The sequence below is a fragment of the Leucoraja erinacea genome, chromosome 13 (genome assembly GCF_028641065.1).
Source record: "Leucoraja erinacea ecotype New England chromosome 13, Leri_hhj_1, whole genome shotgun sequence".
In the NCBI taxonomy this organism is placed as follows: Eukaryota; Metazoa; Chordata; class Chondrichthyes; order Rajiformes; family Rajidae; genus Leucoraja; species Leucoraja erinaceus.
Genome location: NC_073389.1, coordinates 23848151 through 23874368, shown reverse-complemented (window position 1 = coordinate 23874368; position 26218 = coordinate 23848151). Strand labels below are relative to the sequence as shown.

The 26218-nt window shown below is 45.2% G+C and overlaps 2 protein-coding genes across 4 annotated transcripts in view; both read left to right on the top strand.

The window, feature by feature from the left end:
* The window catches only part of LOC129702689 (X-linked retinitis pigmentosa GTPase regulator-like), a 76470-nt gene extending 71811 nt beyond the window's left edge, over positions 1–4659 (top strand). For both annotated transcript variants that reach the window (XM_055644596.1, XM_055644595.1), the window contains one exon: positions 3694–4659. In XM_055644596.1, the coding sequence (XP_055500571.1) occupies positions 3694–3921 (228 nt within the window). In that variant the 3' untranslated portion in view covers positions 3922–4659. The remainder of the gene's footprint in view (positions 1–3693) is intronic.
* A 2639-nt stretch (positions 4660–7298) lies between these two features.
* The window catches only part of srpx (sushi-repeat containing protein X-linked), a 54460-nt gene continuing 35540 nt past the window's right edge, over positions 7299–26218 (top strand). The window contains exons 1-2 of one of the 2 annotated variants that reach the window (XM_055644593.1): positions 7299–7528; positions 24676–24744. In XM_055644593.1, coding sequence (XP_055500568.1) covers positions 7432–7528; positions 24676–24744 — 166 coding nt within the window. In that variant the 5' untranslated portion in view covers positions 7299–7431. The remainder of the gene's footprint in view (positions 7529–24675; positions 24745–26218) is intronic. The other variant, XM_055644594.1, reaches the window with a different exon arrangement.

Here is a 26218-nt window from a genome sequence, read left to right as displayed (position 1 = left end):
CTTTGTAATATAACATCTGCCGAAGAATGTTTCACATATTTGCAATATTTGTACTTTGCTGCAGCAATTTTGACGCAGAGAAACATGATCAAAGTTTGGCTTCAATCATTTTGTTGGTGCTCGCATTGAAAATGTGAATCTGTGGATATTACACTATCACTGTCTTTGATGGGGTGATTTTAGAAATGTGTCTTTAATAAGAAATATTAGGTTAGTAGAAAGTTTTTTAGAACATAGCAGTACAGCACAGAAACGTGCCCTTCAGCCCGCCATGTTTGTGTCGAACATGATGCCAAGTTAAATTGATCTCATCTGCCTGTACGTGATCCACATCCCCCTATTCCCTGCACTTCCATGTGCTTATCTAAAAGCTCCTTAAATGCCACAATCATATCTGCCTCCACCATCACCCCTGCCAGTTTGTTCCAGGCCCCCACCACTCTCTGTGTTTATCATCTCCATTAAACTCAAACCTAATAGATGTGCCCTCTAGTGTTGGACACTTCCACCCTGGGGAAAAAAGCTCTGACTGTCTACCCTCTTGTAATTTTATGTACTTCTATCCAGTCACCCTCAACCACCAATGTTCCAGAGAAAACAATCCAAGATTATCCAACCTATCCCTCCAGCTGAAACCCTCTAATCCAGACAACAGTCTGGTAGTTTGTTAATATTTTAGTTTGTAACAGTGCTTACATCTTTTTGCCATTCTAAAAATATCTAATTTAGGGCTATCCAGTAGCGAGTCCAAACTTTGTAATCAAACGGTTACTTTAGTCGGTGAAATAAGTTTGACATACATGTGCGTTTGGGACTCTCTAACATATTGAGTCATTGCTGCTGCTGCTGCTGAGCGAGGGTGTTGACTCGAGCTCAGCTACCTGTTGACTGGTGATCTCAAGGTAAGATCTGCTGATGTAGCAGGACACTCCCCTTAACCCATGACGTCACGTGACAGTCCTCGTAACCACTGATGAGGGTTCGACAGTAAGTGGTCTGACCATCAGGTGACGCCACAATCCTTTCATTACAATGTTTTAAGTCAAACATCTGGCCAATGGCATCATTCTAATTTTCTTTCAGCTATTTTTATGAACTACTGCAAATTGTGTTTCATAGAAACATAGAAACATAGAAAATAGGTGCAGGAAGAGGCCATTCGGCCCTTCGAGCCAGCACTGCCATTCATTGTGATCATGGCTGATCGTCCCGAATCAATAACCCGTGCCAGCCTTCTCCCCATATCCCTTGACTCCACTAGCCCCTAGAGCTCTATCTAAATCTCTCTTAAATCCATCCAGTGACTTGGCTTCCACTGCCCTCTGTGGCAGGGAATTCCATAAATTCACAACACTCTGGGTGAAAAAGTTTTTTCTCACCTCAGTCTTAAATGACCTCCCCTTTATTCTAAGACTGTGGCCCCTGGTTCTGGACTCGCCCAACATTGGGAACATTTTTCCTGCATCTAGCTTGTCCAGTCCTTTTATAATTTTATATGTTTCTATAAGATCCTCCCTCATTCTTCTAAACTTCAGTGAATACAAGCCTAGTCTTTTCAATCTTTCCTCATATGACAGTCCTGCCAGCCCAGGGATCAATCTCGTGAACCTACGTTGCACTGCCTCAATCACAAGGATGTCCATCCTCAAATTAGGAGACCAAAACTATACACAATACTCCAGATGTGGTCTCACCAGAGCCCTATACAATTGCAGAAGAACCTCTTTACTCCTATACTGAAATCCTCTTGTTATGAAGACCAACATTCCATTAGCTTTCTTCACTGCCTGCTGTAGCCGTAAGCCAACTTTCAGTGACCGGTGTACAAGGATGCCCAGGTCTCGCTGCACCTCCCCCTTACCTAACCTAATCCCATTGAGATAATAATCTGCCCCCTTGTTTTTGCCGCCAAAGTGGATAACCTCACATTTATCTATATTATACTGCATCTGCCACGCATCTGCCCATTCACTCAACCTGTCCAGGTCACCCTGCAATCTCCTAACATCCTCGTCACAGCTCACACTGCCACCCAGCTATGTGTCATCCGCAAACTTGCAAATGTTGCTCCTAATTCCCTCTTCCAAATCATTAATATATATGGTAAACAGTTGTGGCCCCAACACCGAGCCTTGCGGCACTCCACTCGCCACTGCCTGCCATTCTGGAAAGGACCCGTTCACTCCTACTCTTTGCTTCCGGTCTGCCAACCAATTTTCTATCCATGTCAACACCCTACCCCCAATACCAGGTGCTCTAATTTTAGTCACCAGTCTCCTGTGCGGGACCTTATGATAGGCTTTCTGAAAGTCTAGATACACTACATCCACTGGCACCCCTTCATCCATTTTACTTGTCACATCCTCAAAAAATTACAGAAGATTAGTCAAGCATGATTTTCCTTTCATATTTTTCATGTTGACTTGGACTAATCCTTTTACTGCTATCCAAATGCCCTATTATTACCTCTTTATAATTGTCTCCAGCATCTTTCCCACCACCGAAGTCAGGCTAACTGGTCTGTAATTCCCCGTTTTCCTCTCTCGCTCCTTTCTTGAAAAGTGGGATAACATTAGCTATCCTCCAATCTGCTTTCTTTGCTGCCTTTAACACCAAAAGCATTCTCATGTACGACCATCAAGAAATTTGATGTTGAGTTGCATAAAGCAGCATGGAGTAAATGACCAGAAGCTTAGGAACAAGCTTATGAGAACATCTTAAGAGGAAAAAGGAATAGAGAGAATGGCAGAGAGGTTTGGTTCAGAGAGGGAGTTCCAGGTCATATGGCCTTAGAGTGGAATGAAATGGGGAGGCGTGAATAAATGCAACTGGACAGTTGTGGGGTAGATTTAGAGGAGGTAATTGTGATATGAAAAGACAAGGCCAAGGAATGATCTGAAAATGTAAATAGACACAGATAGACACAGTCAGACAGATAGGGTCTGAAGAAGGGTTCTCACCCAAAAAGTCACCTATTCCATTTCTCCAGAGATGTTGCCCAACCCGCTGAGTTACTCCAACATTTTGTGTTTATCTTCAATATAAATCAGCATTTGCAGGACCTTTCTACACAATGTAAATTAAATGTTGCTTATTCAATGACCAATATAGATCGGCGGGCAAGTGAATTATAAGTGACCAGGCAAGAGTGTGATTCAAGAGAGAGTCATGAGAGTCAAGACTGTTTTATTGTCCTATGTCCCGGACGGGACAATGAAATTCTTACTCCAGGACAATGATAGCAGATATTTGGCTGAGTTTTTCATTAGCCTGCAGAAGGTGGAACACAATTTTAGTGAGTTAAGTCCAGGGAGGTAACAAAAACATTCAGAAGGACAAATAAGGATTAATCAAATCACCAAAAAAAGATGGCTCATCTGCATTCTAGACATTAATGACATAGAAGGAGACTGATCGATCTGACCCACCTCCCCTTCCTCTCGCATCTGAATCCCATCAGCTCAGTTCTCTCTTTATTTTCCCGGTACTCTGCAACTTGTTGCCACACATGCCCATCAACACTTTGTTTCTTTTTATATTGAGTTCAAGTTCAAGTGAGTTTATTGTTATGTGTCCCTGATAGGACAATGAAATTCTTCCTTTGCAAGAAATATTATGCATTATATTTATTGATTTTAAAATTCTCTTAACCTGTTGCCCCAAAGTAAATGAACTTTCACCGTGTAATTGCAGCTGACATTTTTTAAGAGAATTTCCACCAAAGAAACTGAAGGAAAAATACAGTGGAGGAAAACAAAGTCTGAGGAATCAACCAAAGAAAACTCTGATGGACATGAGAAAAATCTGAACTGTTCAGCAGAGGGTACAGGGGACACCATTTCCTCTGATCAAAACACAACAAAAGCAATACAAAGTAATTTTAAAAGCAAATATAAATCAGCTACTTGTGTGTTGGTGTAGGGAGCCAACTGGAGATCCTTCTAAGCAATTTAGAAGAAGTCGCACTTTAATTAGATGGTGTTCCAAAATGGAGCTTTCCGACTTATGTAATCATGTGCCTAGGAAGCTATCAGTGTTACCAAAAATAACTGTCCTTTGAGACCTGCAAAGAAATATTTGATGCTAAGAGAATAATTTCTAATCTTTCAGGGATTCAATAACAGTAATGGCGTAATGTTTCAATAACTGATTTGATCAGGTATATTTTTGTATGAACAAGATATGGTTCAGAACAGTGGCTTTAATGGTGCTTTTCTAATTTGTCACTTGTTATAAAAGTTAGTAGTTATTTATCCTACACTTCTCTTATGTGTAAATAATTACGTACAGTTTATTCAATGTTTAAAATTTTGTCATCGGAATAATTTCTTAACTGTCGTATAAAATATTAAACTTATGTTTGGGTTTTACATTTTGAATAGTAAATCATTGAAAGTAACTTGGGTCATGAATGAACCAGGATTCTTCATGGTTTTCATGTTATTTTAACACACGAAAAGTAAGTATATAGTATGATTTTGTGATATTTCTGCAGAATTTAATTATTTGGTTAGACTTGTCTTTCCACAGTGAACCCATTCATATCTATTAACACATACCGATTTTAAGTTACAATTTAAGTGTGCTGTTTTAGAAACAACACTTGTCTTTGAATTTTAAGCATAACAATTGAATAAAACATGAAAACATTTTTAAAACAATGTTTTTGCCAGTTTACTCTTTTGCTGCAGTTGTAAGTTTAATTCCCTTCTCGTTTTTAAGCTTGTGATATCTATATAAAAGAAAATACTGGGTTGTAAAAAACTGTATAGTTCTAATTTGTTTATCATTGCTGCATTTATGTTTTGCTTGCATCTGCATTTCAAATCAAGAAAGCCCTACCCCTGACCTTCCTAATGATATTGAGAAAGCTGGAAAAGAGGTGGGGGCGGGACAAAGCCTGGCAAGTGATAGATGGATACAGGTGAGGGGGGAGTTGCCAGGCTTTGGCCCATCCACACCTCTTTTCCAACTTTCTCCCGCTATCAGAATTAGTCTGAAGAAAGGTCACAATGTGAAATGAAGCCTATTCATGTCCTCCAGAAATGCTACCTGACTTGCTGAGTTACTCCAGCACTTTGTGTTCCATGCAAGATTCTAACATCTGCAGTTCCTTGTGTCGCCTTCTTCACCACCCTATCTACCTGTGTCACTACTCTCAGGGAACTGTGTACCTGTCCTCCCATGTCTCTGTTCTATAGCATTCTCCAGGGCCAGATCATTTACTGTGAAAGTTCTATCCTGGTTTGATCTACTAAAACACTACACCTTGAATTGCAAATTTGCATCTGCCATTCCTTGGTCCTATTCCCCAGCTCACCTAGATTCTATTGCAATCTTAGACAACCTTTACTTTCCATTATAACTGCCAATTTTGGTGACATCCACAAACTTACTAACCATACCAACTATCTTCTCACCAAATCGTTAATGTAAACACCGATCCCTGTGACAAACCACTGATCATAGGCCTCCAAACTAGAAAAGCAACTCTCCTCTACCTTGCTCTGACTCCTACCATCAAGCCATTGTGTGCCCAATTGTCCAGCTCACCCTGAATTCCATGTGAACTAACCTTCTGGACTAGTTTACCATGTGCCTTGTTTTTTTCTTATTGGATTTCAGTCGTACCAGGTTTTCTTGATGCCACAGTCAAATGATGCCTTTTTGTCCAATGCAGTAACTCTCACCTCACCTCTGAAAGTCAAATCATATTTTCCTTTTGGCCAATGCTAAAATGAAAGCAGGAATTAAGCATTTCTGGCAAAACTAAAACTCGCCTCCAGTGAATTTAAGACAGAGAAATATGAGGTGTTGGATTTTGGGAAGTCTAACATGGGCAGGACCTACACAGTGAATGGTAGGGTTCTGGAGCTTGTTGTAGAGCAGAAGAATCTAGGAGTGCAGGTACATACCTCATTGAAAATTGTGTAACTGGCCTTCATCAGTCAGAGTATTGAGCTCAGAAGTTGGGAGGGCATGTTGAATGAATAAGTTTATTGGCCAAGTATTCACATGCAAGGAATTTGAGTAGGGGAATTGAGAACCAGAGGACATAGGGTTAAGGTGAGAGAGGAAAGATTTGATAGGAACCTGAGGAGTAACTTTTCTACACAAAGGATGGTAGGTGTTACTGAGTAAAGGGTAACTGAGTAAATGAATGTATGAATGCATGAATGAATGAATGATTGAATAAATAAGTTTATTGGCTAAGTATTCACATACATGGAATTTGCCTTGGTGCTCCGCCCACAAGTGACAACATGACATACAGTGACGGTTAAGAATGATACATAAAACATTAAACATTAATAATAAAACATTATTGATTAAACATGTGAATTAAATAAAATATCAGAGCAAAAAAAGGCTACAGATTTTTGGTTATTGAGTAGCTACTACTCGTGGAAAAAAGCTGTTTTTATGTCTGGCTGTGGCAGCTTTGACAGTCCGGAGTCGCCTTCCAGAGGGAAGTGATTCAAAGAGTTTGTGGCCAGGTTGAGAGGGGTCAGAGATGATCTTACCCGCTCGCTTCCTGGCCCTTACAGTGTACAGTTCGTCAAAAATGAAGAGGTTATTACTGAGTGAATGTTCCGATGTCAATAATGTTGCTATCAAATGCTGACGAGTGATTAGTTTGATCAATCATGCCTAAAACTAATTTCTTCAATCTTTGAACATCCCTTGCTAACCGTTTCCTGCATACATCTTATTAATAAACTCTCTGATATACCTTAATATACTTTCCATATTAATATATAACATTAAAGCAAGTTGATCTGACAGCAGGGTAAGGTTGATTGGGTAATTAATATCCAGGTTTCTTGTTATATTTGCCATTTCTTGTTATTATTGCATTAACGACCAATGTTTTGCAATAAATTTTAAAGATTACTAAACTCCTTTGCATGCTTTTTCTTGCAATATGGGAAATTATAGAACGTGTCCCATTATACTTAGATGTACATTTGATCTGGTTCTAAAACTAATGTTTTGTAGCTTTTAAAACAAGTTCATGATTGTTAATACATAAGTAATTAAAGTGGAGAGAGTCTGTGCCTGTCACCCATTCTCTAACACCATGGGTGCTCTAAATATTCCACAGAAATAATTGTAAAAATATATATTTTTTTAATCATACGCTTGTTTATTTTAGGATTGCTACTCTAAGCCTCCAATGTTAATTTTTGCATCGAATTGAATCCTTCCATTCATAACATTGTTATTCCACCAAATTTTAGAAACGTATTCCAAACACGTTGTCTTTGGCATTTGCCAATCCAGCATCCCTTCGCTGCTGTAGCCACACACTGGTTGTGGCTTTTTGATCAGCTGGGTTACCGCGCCTGGACTTCAGGTAGCTCTGGACGACTATGCCTTGATTCGGGAAGGGGTTTCCGGTAAAGGCGGCGTTGACTCGCAGTAGTTTTAATGCAAACGTTAGAAAACGAACTGCCCAGAATGCACATTGTCATCAAATGCATTTTTCTGTCCGCTTTCTATACTCTTACAGCGGAGGCATACGCAGGTATGTGAGATGCGAACTTTTGTAATGCTCCAGATGTTTTTTTGTTGCAAATTTTTGCGTTGTTTCTTGGTGGGGACGGGGTCCGGCGCTTTCAGTTTATCGCCCAACCGCTTCCTGCAAAAGTGGGGTTGTATTGTATTTCCAGGGCTGATTGCAGATATGCGTGCGTGTGCATGGAGAATTGGGAAGTTTTTTAAAGGGGGGGGGGGGGGGGGGGGGGGGGATACATTTTCGTCAAGTTCACGATGTGGATTGAAGTCACTTTTATTGGAGAGTTGGTTTTATTTGCAGGGCGGGCGTGAGGCGAACAACATTAATTAGCTTCGCATTGTTGGGCTGGAGAAAGCTTTAAAAAATGCATTTAGCACCGGGTTTGAAAGATGATGCGAGAGAAAGCGGCGCCGTACTTGAGCGGAGACGAGGTGAGGTTAGGACGCCTGTGCGTGAGTGCCAGAACTTGCTAAGGGACCTCTTGTCCCTGGGACTCGCTGGCGTCCCCGGTGCTCAGTGGCGGGGGCGGGGGCGCGCGCGGAGCCCCGCAGGCGCTAGCCTGCAGCCAATGCATCGTAGTCCGCCCGGGTACCCGCCCGTCCACCCACACCATCTCGGAGCAGCAGTAATTCGGGTAACATAGCTGTGGTTTTGGACGCAGCTCAACGTGGAAATGCAGACTGAAACCAAACATAGAAGTGGCAAAGAGCCACATGCGCATGTGTAGGAGCGGAACGTTAAACCAGTCAATAAAATCCACCAACATGAGTGGACCTTGCAGCGGCAAAATAGTTGTACTTTTCCTGTTAATTTACACCGTTTCAATAGGGTTTCACTTCCCTTGTTCGTGCATTGAACTCGGCCACACTTTTAGGGTCCTGGATAATGGGTTAAAGTATCATCATTTGTGGTAGTACTTTGGGCCACGTTGGCCACACTCATAACACTTATCTTCCACCCACTATGATTGTAAAAGTATTTTGACCACTGCTTTTCCTGTTTGCATTTTACTGTTTGCATTTCAGCACTAACCTCTCATCAGAGGTGGAAAATGTTATGGATGTGTAGGAAGAAACTGCTGGGTTACACTGAAGATAAATACAAAAAGCTGGAGTAACTGATGCTGGTTTACGTGTAATGGGTATAAAGCAAGGACTGTGACAAAGAAAGGGAGATGGTGGAAAGAGCGAAAAGGGACATTTGTGGTATGACAAAGGGATGGTGGTTCAAGGTAAAAATGGGTGAAAATGTATCAGTCTGATCAAGAATAATCTTGTCAGCATTGACCGTTTATTAAAACAATAGACTCCAAATATATATATTGAAAACAGTACACTCAAACTATTGTGTCATGTACACAAATAGTTTGTTTTAATTTACTCTGATGTTGGAACGGGCAGCTGCCCCCTGGGGATAAATTACATGCTTGAACTAAAACGGTATTCCGACATGTAATTGGAAATGTCTTTTTGCCAATTTGAGCAAAGATGCCCCTTGGCTCAACAAAGGAATCTGGTCATTCCTGGTAAAGACGTATCTCACATGTTCCAATGTCCAGGAGTATATGGTGTATAGTCTCAGAAGTGATAAATCTGGCTGTAAAATTTTCTTCAGATGCGTTTTAATTTTGTATGTAAAATCCCACTTGAGAAGCATAAGCGATTTAAAAAATTTACAGCCAGATTTATCACTTCTGAAACTTTTTAGATGCCAAAGGAATCAAGAAAAAACACTAATAATGCCTTAGTTGATGAAATGCAGTGAGCAAACGGCCAATGTTCGCCAAGCACTCTGGCTGTTGTCCCTTCAGCTCTCACTTCAATCTACCGTAATTTCTCCTCACTTTTGGAATTCTGAAGTAGGCTAAATGTCTCACACACTTATCTCGATTTCCATAATTATGGGTTTTAACGGGCCTGCTACGCTGGAAACAATGGTGAGTGCTTACCTGCAGTTCATCGCGTGTACTCCATTTAGAGTAGCATAGCAACAGTATGGGTCGTGACCCGACTGCTGTGAAACCTCCCTATTAGAAATTTAGTTCATATAGGTAAAACAAAGAATCTGGTCCTGTTTGTGCGATACGTGTTGTGGAAAGTGAGCACTTCCCGTTTTTAAACATCATGGTGTAACGACACCTGGTGGTAGCTTTTGTTAGTCAAATCCTCGGATTGGCTGCACCGATCACGTGGGCGCGGGGGGCGAGTTTCATGTGCTTTTAACCGAGTTGTATCAGTCTAGCGTCACACTTATGGAAGTAGCATCACGTTTTTGGCTGTCTTACCGACCAGAGTTAATTCGTTGTTTTACCGTTGCAAAATAAAGCAATTTAAATTCACTCACTGTCTCGACTCGCCAAACTGGTGACCCCGACGCGTCCACTCGTATATTGGACGTCAAGAATGCAAGCTGCCGCCGTTCCCGACGCTCAGCAGAATGCCGTTGACCTCAAGCTGCCCGTGTTCTTGGCCGAACAGCCACAGGTTTGGTTCGTCCATGTCGAAGCGCAGTTTCATCTCCGCAACATCGTGGTCGATGACACCAAGTACTTTCACATCGTCGGCACTCTCACACATGAGACGGCTTTGCGGCAGCTGCCGTTTCTCCAGGACCCGCCAGCGCTCGTGAAATATAAAGGCCTCAAAGCCCTCCTACTTCGTGCGTTCGGGCTCAGCCGCAGAGATTGCGTCGCCCGCCTCTTACACATGGACGGCTTGGACGACCGCAAGCCATCCACGCTGATGGCAGAGATGCTCGCCCTGATGGACGGCATTCCTAGAGCAGATGCCTGATGACATCCGCCTCATGCTCGCCGGTGCGGATTTCACTGACCCCATGCAGTTCGCCGTGAGGGCCGATGAACTCTGGCTCGTGAAGCAGCAAGATGGCTCTATCAACCGGGTCACATAATCGGTTGGTGGGGGGGCGCTGCAAGCCGCCGCCCTGTCAGCAGCGTGTCTGTTTTGTTCTACTTTTTTTTGTTTTTTTAGTATGTTTTAATGTATGTTCTTAATGTTCCTCGGTGCGTTTTGTGTGTGGGGGGTGGGGGTGAGGGGGAAACCCCATCGGTCGCCTCCTCCATGGAGAGGCGACTTTTTCCAGGTCGTCTCCCCCGTGGCCTAACAACAAGGATCAGCGCGGCCTTTCCCGGAGACGCGCCCGGGGATTCAGCAGCAGGCGCAGCGTGGACTCTCGGCATGGAGCGGGCGAGCCCTTCTTGGGGCTCGCCAGAGGGGAGCGCTCCGTTTTGCTGGCCCAGGGCAGCCTGAAGCCACGGTCTGCACAGCTCCAAAAGGAACGACGTCTACAGCCCTGTATCTCACGTTGGGGACCCGGGGAGTAGAAGAAGCTTCCACCGCCGGCCCGCGACCAACTTCTATCGCGGTGGCGACTTACCATCACCGGGATCCCTGGAGCGGATCTTTGTCTGTCGGCCCTGCAGTCTGCAGTGCTTCTGGCTGCGGCGCGAACTTTAAATCTTCGACCACCGGCCTGCGGCCTACATCAGCCTGAAGCCGCGGTCTCCGGTGGGGAAGAGCCGATCCTGGACTTGCCTTGACTTTTCCCTTGTCCTTTTACCATCTGGACGCCCGCAGCGATGGCTGCGGAGGGTTGAGGTCCTGACCACGGGCAAAAATGGAGGAGGACTGGCCAAATTGTGTGCCTTCCACCACAGTGATTAATGCTGTGGTGGATGTTTGTGTTAAATTTTTATTGTGTTTGTGTGTTCTTTATCATTGTACCGCTGCTGACAAATTCATTTCACGCATTTTATGTGCAATGTGACGAATAAAACTGATTGTGATTTTGAATCACATTACCATTTGGACCTCCGGTGGACCCTCTCGCTCTCTTTCGACTGCCACCCGTATGAGTGGACTTTCATCATTGCTGACGGCGCGCAACCACTCGTGATGACTCTGACACGGCTGTGGGCGGCGTACTAGACCAGCTCATCGACGGCCGCTAGCCTTTTTCAGCCATCAGCTACGAGCCCCTGAGCGCAACTACAGCGCCTTCGACAGGGAGCTCCTGGCGTTGTACCTGGCCATCAGGCACTTCCGTTACTTTCTCGAGGAACGCCCTTTCACTGCCTTCACTGACCACAAACCCCTCACCTTTGCCTTGGGTAAGGTGTCCGACCCGTGGTCCGCCCGCCAGCAGCGACATCTCGCTTGTTTCTCTGAGTTCACCACGGACACGCAGCACGTCGTGGGCAAGCACAGCACAGTCGCTGACGTTCTGTCCCGTCCCGCCCTTCCTTCTGTCTCAGCCGGAGACCACAGCGTGGTCTATGAGGAGCTGGCTGCGGCGCAGCGCTGGGATGGGCGAACAGCCCTGCTGTTTCTGGCCTCTGGTTGACTGATGTCCCGTGTGGATCCTCGGGCACGATGGTCCTCTGCGATGTCTCCATGGGTCGACCTCCGCCGGATCTTTGACTCCATCCACGGTCTGCTCCACCCGTTCATACGGGCGACCTCTGCGCTGGTGGCGGACAAATTTGTTTGGCACGGGCTCCGCAAGCAGGTGGCGGCCTGGGCCCGTGCCTGTCTTCCCTGTCTGACCTCCAAGGTCCAGCGGCACGTGCGATCCACGGTGCAGGATGTCGCCTTCCCTTCGGCCCGCTTTCTACATATTCACGTTGACCTGGTGGGCCCGTTGCCGACATCCCGCGGCGCCACCCACTTACTCACCGTTGTGGATAGATTCACGAGGTGGTCGGAGACTATCCCGCTTGCGGACACCTCCGCCGCGTCTTGCGCCCGGGCCTGGCGGCCAACTGGATTGCCCGGTTTGGGGTCCCATCGACCGGGGGGCCCAATTCACTTCCTCTTTATGGTCTTCTCTCGCTCAGTTGTACGGGGCGCGGTTGCGTCACACCACTGCCTACCACCCACAAACCAACGGGCTCGTTGAGCACTTCCACCGACACCAAGTCGGCGTTGAAGGTTCGACTCACGGGCCCGGACCGGGTGGACCAGTTGCAGTGGGTGCTATTCGGGATCCGCACCGCCCCCAAGGGGGACCTAGCCACTTCATCCGCCGAGCTTGTGTACGGCTCGGCCCTGCGGGTGCCTGGGGACTTTCTCCCTGCCGCCCGGGGGCAAGTTGACTCTGCCCCGGCATTGCTGGCGACCCTCTGTGAGCGGGCTGGCTCCAGTGCCAACCTCGCGGCACGGGTTGACGGTGGTGCACGTGCCGTCGGTCCTGCAAGATTGTATGTTTGTTTTCGTTCGCAGGGAAGCTTACCCGTTACAACGCGTCTACGAGGGGCCGATCACCTTGGACGTGGTGGGCCGGGCAGAGATCCTCTCCGTTGCCCGACTCAAGCTTGCTCGCGTTGACATTGACAGCCCGGTGGTGGTCGCGCAGCCCCGACGTAGAGGTCGTCCGCCGGGCAACCCAGCTGCACCCGTTGTGCCTGTTTCCCCTGACCTCGTTGTTCCCGTTTCTCCCGCCCTGTTCCGGTCTCCTGGCCTTGTTCGGCCAGTCCCCTTTGTTACGCCCGCCCCGTCTCCTCTTACCACGCGTTCTGGTCGTCGTGTCCGGGTCCCTGCTTTGTTCCATACCTCCGGTTCTGGGGGGGAGGGGTCCTGTAGCGACACCTGGTGGTGGCTTTGGTTAGTCAAACCCTCGGATTGGCTGCACCGATCACGTGGGCGCGGGGGACGAATTTTGCGCGCTTTTTACCGAGTTGGATCAGTCTAGCGCCACACTTGTGGATGTAGCATCGTGTTTTTGGCTGTCTTACCGACCAGAGTTAATTTGTTGTTTTACAGTTGCAAAATAAAGCAATTTAAATTCGCTCTCTGTCTCGATTTGCCAAAATAGAATATAACAACGTGATATTTCCTAAAGTTTTATACCACAGATATAAATTAAGACTTTAGTTTGTTAATCATTCATGTGGCATGAATGTACTAGCAAGACCAGTATTCAGAAGGTAATGGTGAGGTGCTGCCTTGAATTGCAACAATTTATGTGCTGTTAGGAAGGTACTTGCAGGATTTCAGCTTGGCAATAGCAATCTTATGGCTTTCAGCCTTCTGGACTGTACAGGATGTGTTTTGTCAGATATTGTTAGGGAAGAGATTGCAAATTATTGCATTGCTATTGTCGATGGTACTTCAGGCACAATAGGTCAGGCAGCATCCCTGGAGAACATGCATAGGTGACACTCATGCATCGATGCACTCCTGGATATTGGAACATGTGAGATACATCTTTACCTTGAATGCCCAGATTCCTTTGTGGAGCCGAGGCATATTTGCTCAATTTGGCAGATTTATTAACAAGCAGTTTATTTTTGTGTCAACCTGGTCTCCGGAAAAAAGAAATTTCCAATTACTTATCGGGATACCGTTTTAAAGGAGATGAGAGGATGAGCAGACTAGTAGCAATGTTACAAAATTTTGAGATTTAAAAAATCAAGTCTGCAATTTATCCCATCAGATAAAGCATAACAATAAGTTTAATTTGACACCAAATTCACTTTCATATCTCAAGTATTAAAAAAGTTATGGCCATTTTCATACTCGGAAATTAGCATCTTGTTCCCTATTGATTTTCAATGGACATTACAAAAAAGCTGTGATCTTGGATAGTCAAAAGCCCATTTCTTAAGGAAAGATTAACATTTTTAAATAGCCTAAGTGTCCAAAGATTATTCACAAATAATTCACAATATAACATGATTTTTATATCTAATTTACATTAATTTATAGGCCAAATGGAAGGAATTTAGTGTTCAATTGCGCTGGATTAGTGCCCTCAAATGCCGAGAAAAATACTGCGGGATATAAAAAGCCCAAAATGAACTACTCGCTATAGATAACTTGATATACAGGGTTATATATATGCCCCATTTAATGTAAAAATAAGGTACATACCTTTAATTGTTTGCTTTATAAAACCCTGGGGCTGCGAGAGGTTGCGGAATGAGACAGTAATTTTAAAACTATTATAACTATATTATCGAGGCCCATAAAACTAATAATACCTTTTGTGACCGGGTCTTGCAGCGATTTTTCGTTAATGATTTACTAGGCTGAACATCTGCGATTAGTACAGCCTAGTAAAAATCGCGTTTTAAACCCGCCCCCTCCAAACAGCGCCAAAATCGCGGACATGGCTGTGGGCAGATTCCCAATGACGATTCAGGTAGGTTTTGTAACATACCTAAGACTAGGACTTGATTCTTTGGAGCACAGGAGGCTGAGGTGTGATTTTATAGTGTATATAAAACCATGAAGCAGATAGATAGGGTGAAACCTTTATCCGAAGTAGAGGAATCAAGTGCCAGAGAATATGTTTAAGGTGAGAGTGGAAAGATTTAATAGGAATTTGATGGGCACATTTTTCACACAGTGTGGTGGGGTATATGGAATGAGCAGGAAAGACCTGGCAGGTAGATGAGGCAGACAACATTTAATAGACATTTGGAAGGTACATGAATAGGAAAGATTTAGAGGGAAACGGGGCAAATGCAGCAGGTGTGATGAGTGTAGGTGGCTCATCTTGGCTGACATGGGAAAGTTGGGCAGAAGGGCCTGTTTCTATGCTGTATAACTCGACTATGTGTCATAAGCACTGGATATGAATCGTAACATTGAAATTCATTGCTATTATACTGAACTCTGCATTACAATATCTCCTTTTAATGTGGGGGAGGGGGGGGGCAGGAATATAAAACCCTGGATGCCTGGACGTGGCTCAGTCACTCTGCAAGATCGCGAGGGAGAGGCCACGATTCTCATTCTAAGCTGTGAATCAACTGAACTGAGTCTGCAATGTACTTGCAATAAATGATTTGTTAGCCCTTAATGACAATGCCATGAGTTGTTTGGCCTGCTGCCCTGCCTGTGCTTGAAACTGCAATGCTTTATTAGGTCCGACTGTGTTTGGAAGGAATAAATGCTTTATTAGGTCCGACTGTGGCTCATTTCGTGACTTAGTGGGCAGGTCTCGCTGATTGCGTAATTTTCAGTGAGTGCAGAGGTCGCGCTGATTGCGTAATTTCCGGTAAGTGCAGAGGTCACGCTGATTGTGGAAGTACCGCTGGGTAGCCCCAAAATGGAGAGGCCGCGCTCAGCCATGTGAATATTCAAGAAAGTTTACTACCATATATATGGTGTGTGAGTATCTGTGAGAGAGTGTGTGTCCGTGTCCGTCCGTCCATCCGTAGGTTAATAGAAATTCACTGGCCAGGTCAATCATACAATTTAAAAAAGCAACAGACTCAGAAAACACATTTTCACATATACATCCATCACAGTGACTCCTGCACATGCCTCACTGTGATGGAAGGCGAAAATAAAGTTCCAAGTCCTTCCCTTGTTGTTCTTCCTTGGTCGGGGGCCACGAGCCGGGACGGTCTTGAGTCCCGTAGCCGGTGGCGTTCGGGCCCTCCGCGTCGATCGGGGGGGTGTCTACTCCCCGCGCTGGGCGATCAAACTTCGCGTCGCGGTGGGACTGATCCCAGGCAAGGATCCGCTCTGATGGTAAGTCCGCGCCCCGCGGTGGGGTTCACGACAGTCCGAGGCGGCTTCCAGCTCCAGCGATGGTAGGCCGCAGAGCCTGAAGAATGTGATCCGAAAATTGATCACATCTCCGGTAAGAAGAAAGGAGAAAGGAAGAGGAGGAGCCAGAGGGCTGAGGGAGAGCTGAGAAGGGGAGGAGACAGCAAGGGCTACTGGAAATTGGAGGTCAATGTTCATGCCGCTAGGGTGCAAACTGCCCAAGCGGAATACGAGGTGCTGCTCCTCCAATTTCCGGTGGTTTTCACTCTGGCCATGGAGGAGGCCCAGGACAGAAAGGTCGGATTCGGAATGGGAGGGGGAGTTGAAGTGCTGAGCCACAGGGAGATCAGGTTGGTTCATGTGGACCGAGCGGAGGTGTTCGGCTAAACGATCGCCAAGCCTACACTTGGTGTCACCGATGTAGATCAGCTGACATCTAGAGCAGTGGATGCAATAGATGAGGTTGGAGGATGTGCAGGTGAACCTCTGTCGCACCTGGAATGACTGCTTGGGTCCTTGAATGGAGGTAAAGCGACAAGTGTAGCATCTCTTGAGGTTTGCCCGGGGAGGTGGTGTTGCGGGAGGGAAGGGAAGAATTGACCAGGGAGTTACAGAGGGAGTGGTCTTTGCGGAAAGCAGACGGGGGGGAGATGGGAAGATGTGGCGAGTGGTGGGATCACGTTGGAGGTGGCGAAAATGATGGAGGACTATTTGTTGTATGTGACGGCTAATGGGGTGAAAGGTGAGGGCTAGGGGGACTCTGCCCTTGTTGCGAGTGGGGGGATAGGGAGAGAGAGCAGTGTCACGGAGTATTAAAGAGACCCTAGTGAGAGCCTCATCTATAGTGGGGAGGGGAACCCCCGTTCCCTGAAGAATGAGGACATTTCCGATGCCCTGGTGTGGAACATCTCATCCTGGGAGCAGATGCGGCGTAGACGGAGGAATTGGGAGTAGGGGATGGAGTCCTTACAGGAAGCAGGGTGGGAAGAAGTGTAGTCTAGATAGCCATGGGAGTCAGTAAGGTTTATAGTGGATGTCGGTCAGAAGTCTATCACCTGCGATGGAGATAGTGAGGTCAAGAAATGGTAGGGAAGTGTCAGAAATGGTCCAGGTGTATTTGAGTGCCGGGTGGAAGTTAGTGGCGAAGCGGATGCAGTCAGTGAGTTGTGTGTGGGTGCAGGAGGTAGCATCAATGTAATCGTCGATGCAGCGGAGTTAGAGGTCGGGGATGGGGCCCGGGTACGTCTCGAACAAGGATTGTTCAACTTACCCTTCAAAGAGGCAGGCATAGCTGGGGCCCATGCGCGTATTTGGAGGAAATGGGAGGAGTCAAACGAGAAGTTATTGAGGGTAAGGACTAGCTCCGTTAGTATCTGTAGACGGGGATTGGTTGGTTCTCCAGTCGAGGAAGAACCGTAGGGCTTTGAGACCCTCCTGGTGGGGGATTGAGGTGTAGAGTGACTGGACATCCATGGTGAAGATGAGATGGGGGCCTAGTATTCACCAGGGAGAAAGAGAAGCCAATTACCCTACAAACCTGCAAGTCTTTGGAGTGTGGAAGGAAACCAGAGCAGCCACCGGAGAAACCAGAGAAGACCCACGCGGGCAAAGGGAAAACACACAAACTCTACAGTCGGCACCCGTAGTCAGGATCGAACCTGGGTCTCTGGCATTGTAAGGCAGCAGCTCTACCACTGTGCCACTGTACTGCCCCTAACTTTCACTCAGTCATGTCTGGTTATCTGTACAAGTTGCTGCCATTGTATTGTGGTTTCCAGTGAGACAAACCCAAATGAAAGTAATTTTAAATTGCAGAGCAAGGCAAAGAATTATAGAATTGGCTTGTCAATTAACATCTGGATAACATTCATGCATGTGTCTTTTATTTGTAAACAATACCTAAAAAGCAGAAAGAGAATGATTATACTTTAATTGGGGAATACAAATGAATATTCTACAGTTACATGAGCTCGTCAGATGGTTTGTTATAGGCGGAGGGGTAAGATGAGCAATGTTTATTTGGACCTGCACTGCAAATACGTTTTGTTCTAAGTTGGCTAACCAGTTGGCATGTAAGCTATTATGGAGCTAATCTTTTAGCTTTAAGCCAATTTTTTTTTTTCAATGTCACTTTTTTCAAACTATCAGCCACTTTTAATTTGCCTGTTATTGGTTACTGGTTATTCACCAATTAAGTAGGACATTTAAGATGATAACATTACAACACGAAAGTAGTTTATTGTAAGAGACGCACGGAACTGCAGATGTTGGAATCTTGAACAAAACACAAAGTGCTGAAGTAACTCAGCGGGCCATGCAGCATCTGTGAAAGGAGTGGATAGGCGGCGTTTCAGGTCGGGACCCTTCAGGCTGGTGGGGAGGTCGATGCACATGATGAATCGGGCAATGTCAATACTTTCTGCAGCCTCCTTTATTCTTGGGAGTTTGAATTACTGAACTGGGCTGTAATTCAACCAATCAATGTGCTCTCCACCATACACCTGTAGAAGTTCAATAAGAATATTCATTAATGTGCTGAATCTTCTTAAAATTCCGAGGCAGTCGAGGTGCTGGTGAACTTTCTTTGTGATGCTGTCAAATGGGATGAAAAATGCAATATTATATCCTAATATTTAATCAGCAATCGACACATCCTTGATTCCGTTACACCAGCTACTCAACAAGACATTTCTGATTCAGTGTGCATTTTTTTCACACTTATTCATTCCTTTGAGTTTATTTATGACCCAAGTTGATATTTTTGTGGAAAATTAGTTTAGTTTTGTTTATTGTTTATAGTGCAAAGCTTTTTGTTGAGTGCTATCCAGTCAGTGGAAAGACTATACATGATTACTATCAAACCGTCCACAGTGTGCAGATACAGGATAAAGGGAATAACGTTCAGTGCAAGATTAAAGTGAGTAAAGTCCGATTAAAGATAGTCTGAGGATTTCCAATGAGTAACTCAAGGCCGCTCTCAAGTTGGTGATAGGATGGTTCAGTTGCTTGATAACAGTTGGGAAGAAACTGTCCTTGAATCTGGTCGTATTTGTGGAGAACCACATTAGCTTCTTTTCATTCCCATCTTTTTTTCACTTGCCTGTGAATTTTATTTTCAATACAATTTATTTTGGCTAAACCTTTTATCAGAAAGTAGCATCTCCATCATTAATATTTTGAAATGTTGTACATTCTGTGCTCAATTTGTGATCTACGAATTCAGTGTGTTGAGCAACCTGCCTAGGAACGAAGATCTCTACCGTCTAATCCAAGATTATCTATCCAGTGAACGCAAGCTTAAATTCATCAAACTGGCCTGCTGTGGACAGGTACCAACAGACCTCAAAGGTTATGACTATTTAGAGCATTTCCCTTTGGTAAGTTTTTTGTCAGTTGTCCCAGCTTTCTTTCTGCTTTTCATGTCTAATTTTATTTGATAATCATACTTCTGAAGTGACTTGGGTTATTTTAGAGCAATATTATATAAATCAAATTGTTGTTAGTGAGTATATTTGGTCAAGCCTCAAAGCCAAACGTCTTTCCATGAAGGCTTTGTTGATAGTTGCAAACACTCTGAAGCACTCATGTATACATTCCCAACTGAATTGGCTATTACAGTGTATTCTTTGAGTGGGATGGAGAGAGCTGTCCAAATGTATGTCTCCAATTTTAGAGATTCTGGTATTTAGATTATTGGGAAGAATTCCAGATGGAAATTTCCCAAGATATTGCCTAAGTTTTAGATTCTAGCAAGGTGCCAGGGAAATATTTTCTGGATGTGCAAGGCTCCATGGCATGTAATTTCTGTGATTTATTTTGAAACTGATGTCTACAATGCCAGGCATTAAGACTCCCCCCCCCCCCCCCCCCCCCGAACAATAGCTTTCTTGGTCAATATGCAATATGATATTCACTGTTAGATTGAAGTTAGAGTGGATTGCAATCATGCATCCCTGACGATTGTTTCATCTGCTACAAGGAAAGAGCTGGAACTCGTTTTAGCAGCGATATCTGAAATTTATACAGAAAACCTTTTAATGTTGTGTTGGCTCTTGAAGGGAAAACAACTGCCAAAAATGTGGGGGGGACACAATGGGACCTGACACCTAGGTCGGGGGTCGGCAACCTACGGCCCATAACCCGAAATCATCTGGCCCACAGGCGTATTTTTGTTCAATTCGTTTTCGCAACCTGGGAACTGCAGCCAGTCCCGGGGTACGCAGGCGACCTGGGAACTGCAGCCAGAACTGGGGCAAGCGAGCCTACCTGGGCGCTACAGCTAGTCCTGGGTCTTGGCCCCAGATGGGGACCAATAAAATTGAAGATAGACAATGTTTCGTGTCGAGACTGAAGGGTCTCGACACGAAACATCACCCACTGCTTCTCTCCAGAGATGCTGCCGGTCCCGCTGAATTACTCCAGCATTTTGCGGCCATCTTCAAATAACGTCAGGCGCTCCAGACGGCTGTGCGGGCGAATGAAGTCGCGTGCGACCTTCGCATGACTGTCGCACCTCAACACGACCACGAGGTTGCGTAATTAGCTTGCCAAGGACACGTAAGTGGGACACGGGCTTTACTAACTGATGAGGAAAGATACTAAAACACTCAATCGTTTCTCAAATGAGTCTCGGAATTCCAGTTCCTTAGAGATGGGTTTCTCCACCCAACTGCGGAGGTCGGCTGGCACTGTATGCTTATATTTGCTTGTCAATTGTTCCACTGTGGTGCAAAATGTAAGCAAAAATGATGATTATAATGTTAGCCTGGAATGGCTAACCGCAGTCTAGCTGATATTATTGCAGAACAACCAGAAATTGTATCTGTTCTTTGGCCCATTTTCCATTTTCTTTTCTTACACAGATAATACCTTCAATAATGTTTCATAAATACTGTGTCATCTTGGGACAAACTAGACTGAATGCAAAAAAAACCCCGCAGAAGTTGTTCATCTGTCACTGGCTTTTTAATCTAAAATTTGAAGTCATTTTAATCTTCCAGATCAAGAAACTTCAATGCACAATATTTCACGTGCTTTTGCCCAAAAGTTTTGACACTTGAGCACTAAATATCATCTAACGACAAAGCTAAATTTGAGAATGGGCAGCATAGTGCCGCGGCCTCAGTGCCACCGTCTGGGTTTCATTATGACCTCCAATGCTGTCTATGTGGAGTTCGTGTGTTCCCTGTGACTGCAAGGGTTTCCTCTGGGTGCACTGGTTTCCTCCCACGTTCCAAAGATATGCAAGTTAGTCTGTTTAGTGGCCACAATAGTGTAGGTGAGTAATAGAATCTGGGGAAAGCTGATGAGAATGTGTTAGAGAGAAAATATGGGTTTGATGTAGCATTAGAGTAAATGTGTGGGTATTGCTCAATGCTGATTCCGTCTGCTTCTTTGCATGTCCCACTGGAAGTATAATATTAGACAGCAGTTCGCACAGTGGTGAGTTGCCCCATGCTGCTATATAGAATAATGAGGCATAGGATAGAATAGACAGTCAGAACCCATTTCCCCAGGCGTACGTCAAAGACTGGAGGATAAGGTGAGAGGGACAAACTTTAATGGAGATGTACGAGACACATGTTTATACATAGTGTTTAAGAGGGAACTGCAGATGCTGGAGAATCGTAGGTTACACAAAAAAGCGACAGGCACATGGATTTAGATCAGACTTGGACAGAGGAGATTAGTTTAACTTGGCATCATGTTTGACACCAACATTGTGGGCCAAATGTGCTGTGCTGTACTGTTGTACGTTTAATGCTTTGTGAAATAAACAGAAACTTAGCTTCATTGATCTCAACTTGCTGGAGGCAGATTCCTTGATTCCGTGTGGCAAGGTCATTTTCCATGGTAAGGATTTCCATGCTGGGACAAATCGGATGGGAAGCAAGAACAAACCCCTCCTATCAAAAGTTTTGATGTAAAGGAAAGGTTTGCTCCATGACTTAATGAGAACTGTCAAAGACTGAATATTACAAACACTCAAAAGCCTGTCAGCATTCAAAAACAAATGCAAAAAACATTTTGAGGCCTCAAGTTTTTACAAAAATAATCTAAATTACCAAACTGTTACCCAAATCCCTCACAGCTGTTACCAGCTGTTGAATTGTGGTGAAACTCTCCGTACACTTGTGGACATTGCACTGAAAATCGCGGGAAGCGGCCTCAGCTTCTGGCTTCCACACGGAACCGGGAAGATTTCCAGGTGGCTGAAACAACAGCAGAATGCTGGCCATGGTTTTGGAAATCCTGGAATTGCTGACAATTCCTTGGGGGTTTCTTGGGGAATTGTTGGGCGTTGTGCCAAATGTTTCTTAACAAAATCCGAATCATCAGGGAGCGGCACAGTAGCACGACGGTGGAGCTGCTGCCTTAAGGGCCTGTCCCACCTATGTGTCCGTGGCACGCAAATTATGCGTGGTCACGTCGTGGTCGCGTTGAGGTGCACGGGCATCGTATGGCCACGCAGGGCCGGTCCCACTTAGAAGCGCGGAGGGGTATGTAGTTGTGCGCGACATCGCTCGGGGCTCCGAAATTTTTGTAATGAACAAAATCTTTGCGTGCCAACGGCCTGTCGCGGAACTGACGGCCAAAGTGGGACAGGCCCAAGACCCTGGCGCGATGCAACGTCTCACCTTCAACAGCAGCAGAAGCAAACAAACGATCGCCGAAATCGGATAGGGGCTCACAGCCGTTGTGGTCCGGATCCGCCCCCACTTCTACTCCCAGAGCGGGGCCAAGAGAATTGAAGATGGACACAAAATGCAGGAGTAACTCAGCCGGACCGGCAGCATCTCTGGAGAGAAGCAATGGGTGCCGTTTTGGGTCAAGACCCTTTTCAGACTGAAGAAGCGTCTCGACACGAAACATCACCCATTGCGTCTCTCCAGAGATGCTGCCGGTCCCGCTGAATTACTCCAGCTTTGTGTCGATCTTCAAATGACGTCACGCGCGCCAGACAGCTGTGCGTATGTATAGAATCGTGCCCGACCTTCTTGGGACCATCTAGGCTCAACGCGACCATGAGGTCGCGTAATTTGCGTGCCAAGGACGAGTAAGTGGCACAGGCCCTTTACAGTACCAGAGACCTGGGCTCGAGCCTGAAGACGGGTGGTGTCTGCAAGGAGTTTGTATCTTCTCCCTGTGTCTGCATGGGTTGTAAATTGTCCCTAGTGTACAGTATAGTGCTATTGTACGGGGATTGCTGGTCAGCGCAGACTTGTGCCGAAAGCGTAAAAAAGGAAAAAAGGAAATAATGTTTTCAATTCTTTATTTTTCTTGGTTTTCCCTCCACCCATTTAATCATATTAGTTCAGCCTGGGTAAAGAGTCTAATTATCACTTGCCCCATTCACTTGCTTTTCAGTTTCCTAGTAGATGGCATCACATTGGAAAAGAAGGTAATTTGTGCAGTTGGCAAGCCCATGGAAATGTCTGTGAGCAGTTGGCAACAAAGTGGGAGCAAACACTTGCCACTGAGATCAGGACTCTAAATCCTCATCATCTGCGGTCTGCAAATCTATATCATGATAGATGTTGATCTGCAAAATAAAGCTTAAGCATCCCTAGATATATATTTCCATTCATGAAAGATTGAAGTATTTGCACTTAATTATTGTATTTCATTGTGAGTGCATAAGACATAGCAGCAGAATTGGGCCATTTGGCCCATTAAGTCTGCTCCACCATAGAATCATAGTTATACAGCGTGGGAACAGGCCCTTCGGCCCAACTTGCCCACGCCGATCAACATGCCCCATCTACACTAGTCCCCCCTCCCCGCCTGCTTTTAGCCCACATCCCTCCAACCCTATCCATGTACATGTCCAAATGTTTTTTAAACATTTGATCACGTCTCATGAATTTTCCCTCCTCAGCCTTATTCTCCTGCCTTCTCTCCATAACCTTTGATGCCCGCACTAATCAAAAACCTATCAATCTCCACTTTATAAATACCCAATGACTTGGCCTCCATCGCAATGAATTCCACAGATTCACCACTCTCTAGCTAAAGAAATTCCTTTGCATAATCTCAGGGTGGCACAGCTGGTAGATCCCAGGTTTGATCCTGACCTCGGGCTCTGTGTGTGTGGAGTTTGCACGTTCTCCCTGAGACCAGTGGGGTTTCCTCCCACATTCCAGAGACCTGCGGGTTTACAGGTTAATTGGCCTCTGTAAATTCATAAAAATTATGTGTAGGGAATAGATGAGAAAGTGGGATAACATAGAACTCGTATGAACCGGTGATCGATGGTTGGCATGGACGGTGTGCCGAAGGGCCGGTTTCCATGCTGTATCTCTGAACATAAACAATATCTCGGCATTCTCTTACTTTTTTATATTGAATACACATTTCAATGGTAAGTTATTTTGCACATCTCTTAACTTCCAAAGGTATAGTGATGGGTATTTTTAACGTTTAAAAGAGTATTCCGGCTGCTATTTTACAGTGAGAATTCTTAGTTCACTTTTGCCTACCGTAATTCCACATTAGAAGATATTTATATTCATAAATTGTGTGAGGACATGAATGGGACTGTATCATTGCTCACTTCTTCTTTTACTTGTACCTGTAACATGCACATCGTTTCTAACACGATTGCTTTGTCCAGTTTTAGTTCTTTTTTTATTGTAGGATCTGGGTACACCCCGGGAGATGATGAGGACATTTATGCAAATGAAGCCCGCTACTCTAGATACGAAGGTGAATGGTTTATCGACATGTTATGTGTAACTGTTGAAAGGTGTTGAATCCTTTATCAGTCCATCAATCATACTGGTAATGGTGAGTCCTTGTGTTTGGCTGCTGTCTGAGCTGGAAATTGGACCAGATTTCATGGCCTCATCAATTTCATGTTGCTGATGTCGTATACAATACTTGATTTTCTTTCTCACCACATGTAAGTGCAAATTTAGGAGCCGCAAGCTCTTAACTGCCTTTATAACCTTATGTGATACCTTAGACTACTTATTGGTTATATCAGGGAGATAAGAGTGGCACCTAAAACTGCCCACAAGTTGCACTTATATTAGGCTTTATATCAAGCCTACCAGAAAAACATATTTTAATCTTCAGAAATCTCCAAGGTCCCTTGTTGTCCAACAACAGAATCAGGTTAGTCTCCCAAATCGTGGAAGGAATTTGGCCTACTTAGCACCTGTTGTTGATCAGAGTAACATCAAGAAGCCACAAAATGCTGGAGTAACGTAGCGAGCAAAGCAGCCTCTCAGGAGTACATGGATGGGTGACATTTCAGGTCGGGACGTTCAAAAGTCATCAATACACTTTTTTCCAGAAATGCTCCCTGACCCACTGAGTAACTCCAGCATTTTGTGTTTATCTTCACTATAAACCAGCATCTGCAGTTCCTTGTTATAAACATCAAATACCTCCTGTATGTATGAGTTATAATGAAACTAAATGCCCTGCATTTAAAACTATTGTAGGATTATATAATTTAATGTTTGAAACCTAATTAAATATGCATTGACAGATTAAAATAATTCCACAACCCTCCTATTAATTACAATTTGAAGTGTCTAATATTGTACAGGTACACAACCTTTTATCCGAAAGCCTTGGGACCAGACACTTCTTGGATTTCGGAATTTTTCAGATTTCGGAATGGAAGACTTTTAGCATAGATTAGGTAGGTAGCACGGGCGGCTTGAAAAGTATGGAGCGACTGCCTCTTCCCCGGAGACCGGGGAATCATTGTAAATCATTGCTTAAATGTTAGTCAGTTAGTTTGGAGGGATTTTATGTGGTGGGGGGGGTGGGTGAAGGGGGAAACTTTAATTCTTAGTCCCCTACCTGGTCGGAGAGGCGGGGAGCGGGCAATGCCTTACCGGGTCGCCATGCAGTAAGCTCTGGAGCGCTGTGGCCGCCGACTCCCAACATCGCGGAGCTGGGGCTGCGGGCGTCCGGACGCGGGCGGCGCTGGAATTGGAGCGCCGCGCAACCAGGGGTAGAGTTGCCGGGGTCGGAGCTACAACTGGCGCCGCCCGCGGCCGGACACGGGCGGCTGCCTCCTCCTCCGGGGAGGAGGCAGCCGCTACAGTAGTACAGACCTGGGTTGACCGTGGGTCGTTTCGGGTCACGTTTGGCGCCAAACGCGAGCTTTGGTGTGCAGACGACATCCTAGAAAAAATGTCCGGCTTTCGGAGCTTTTCGGTTT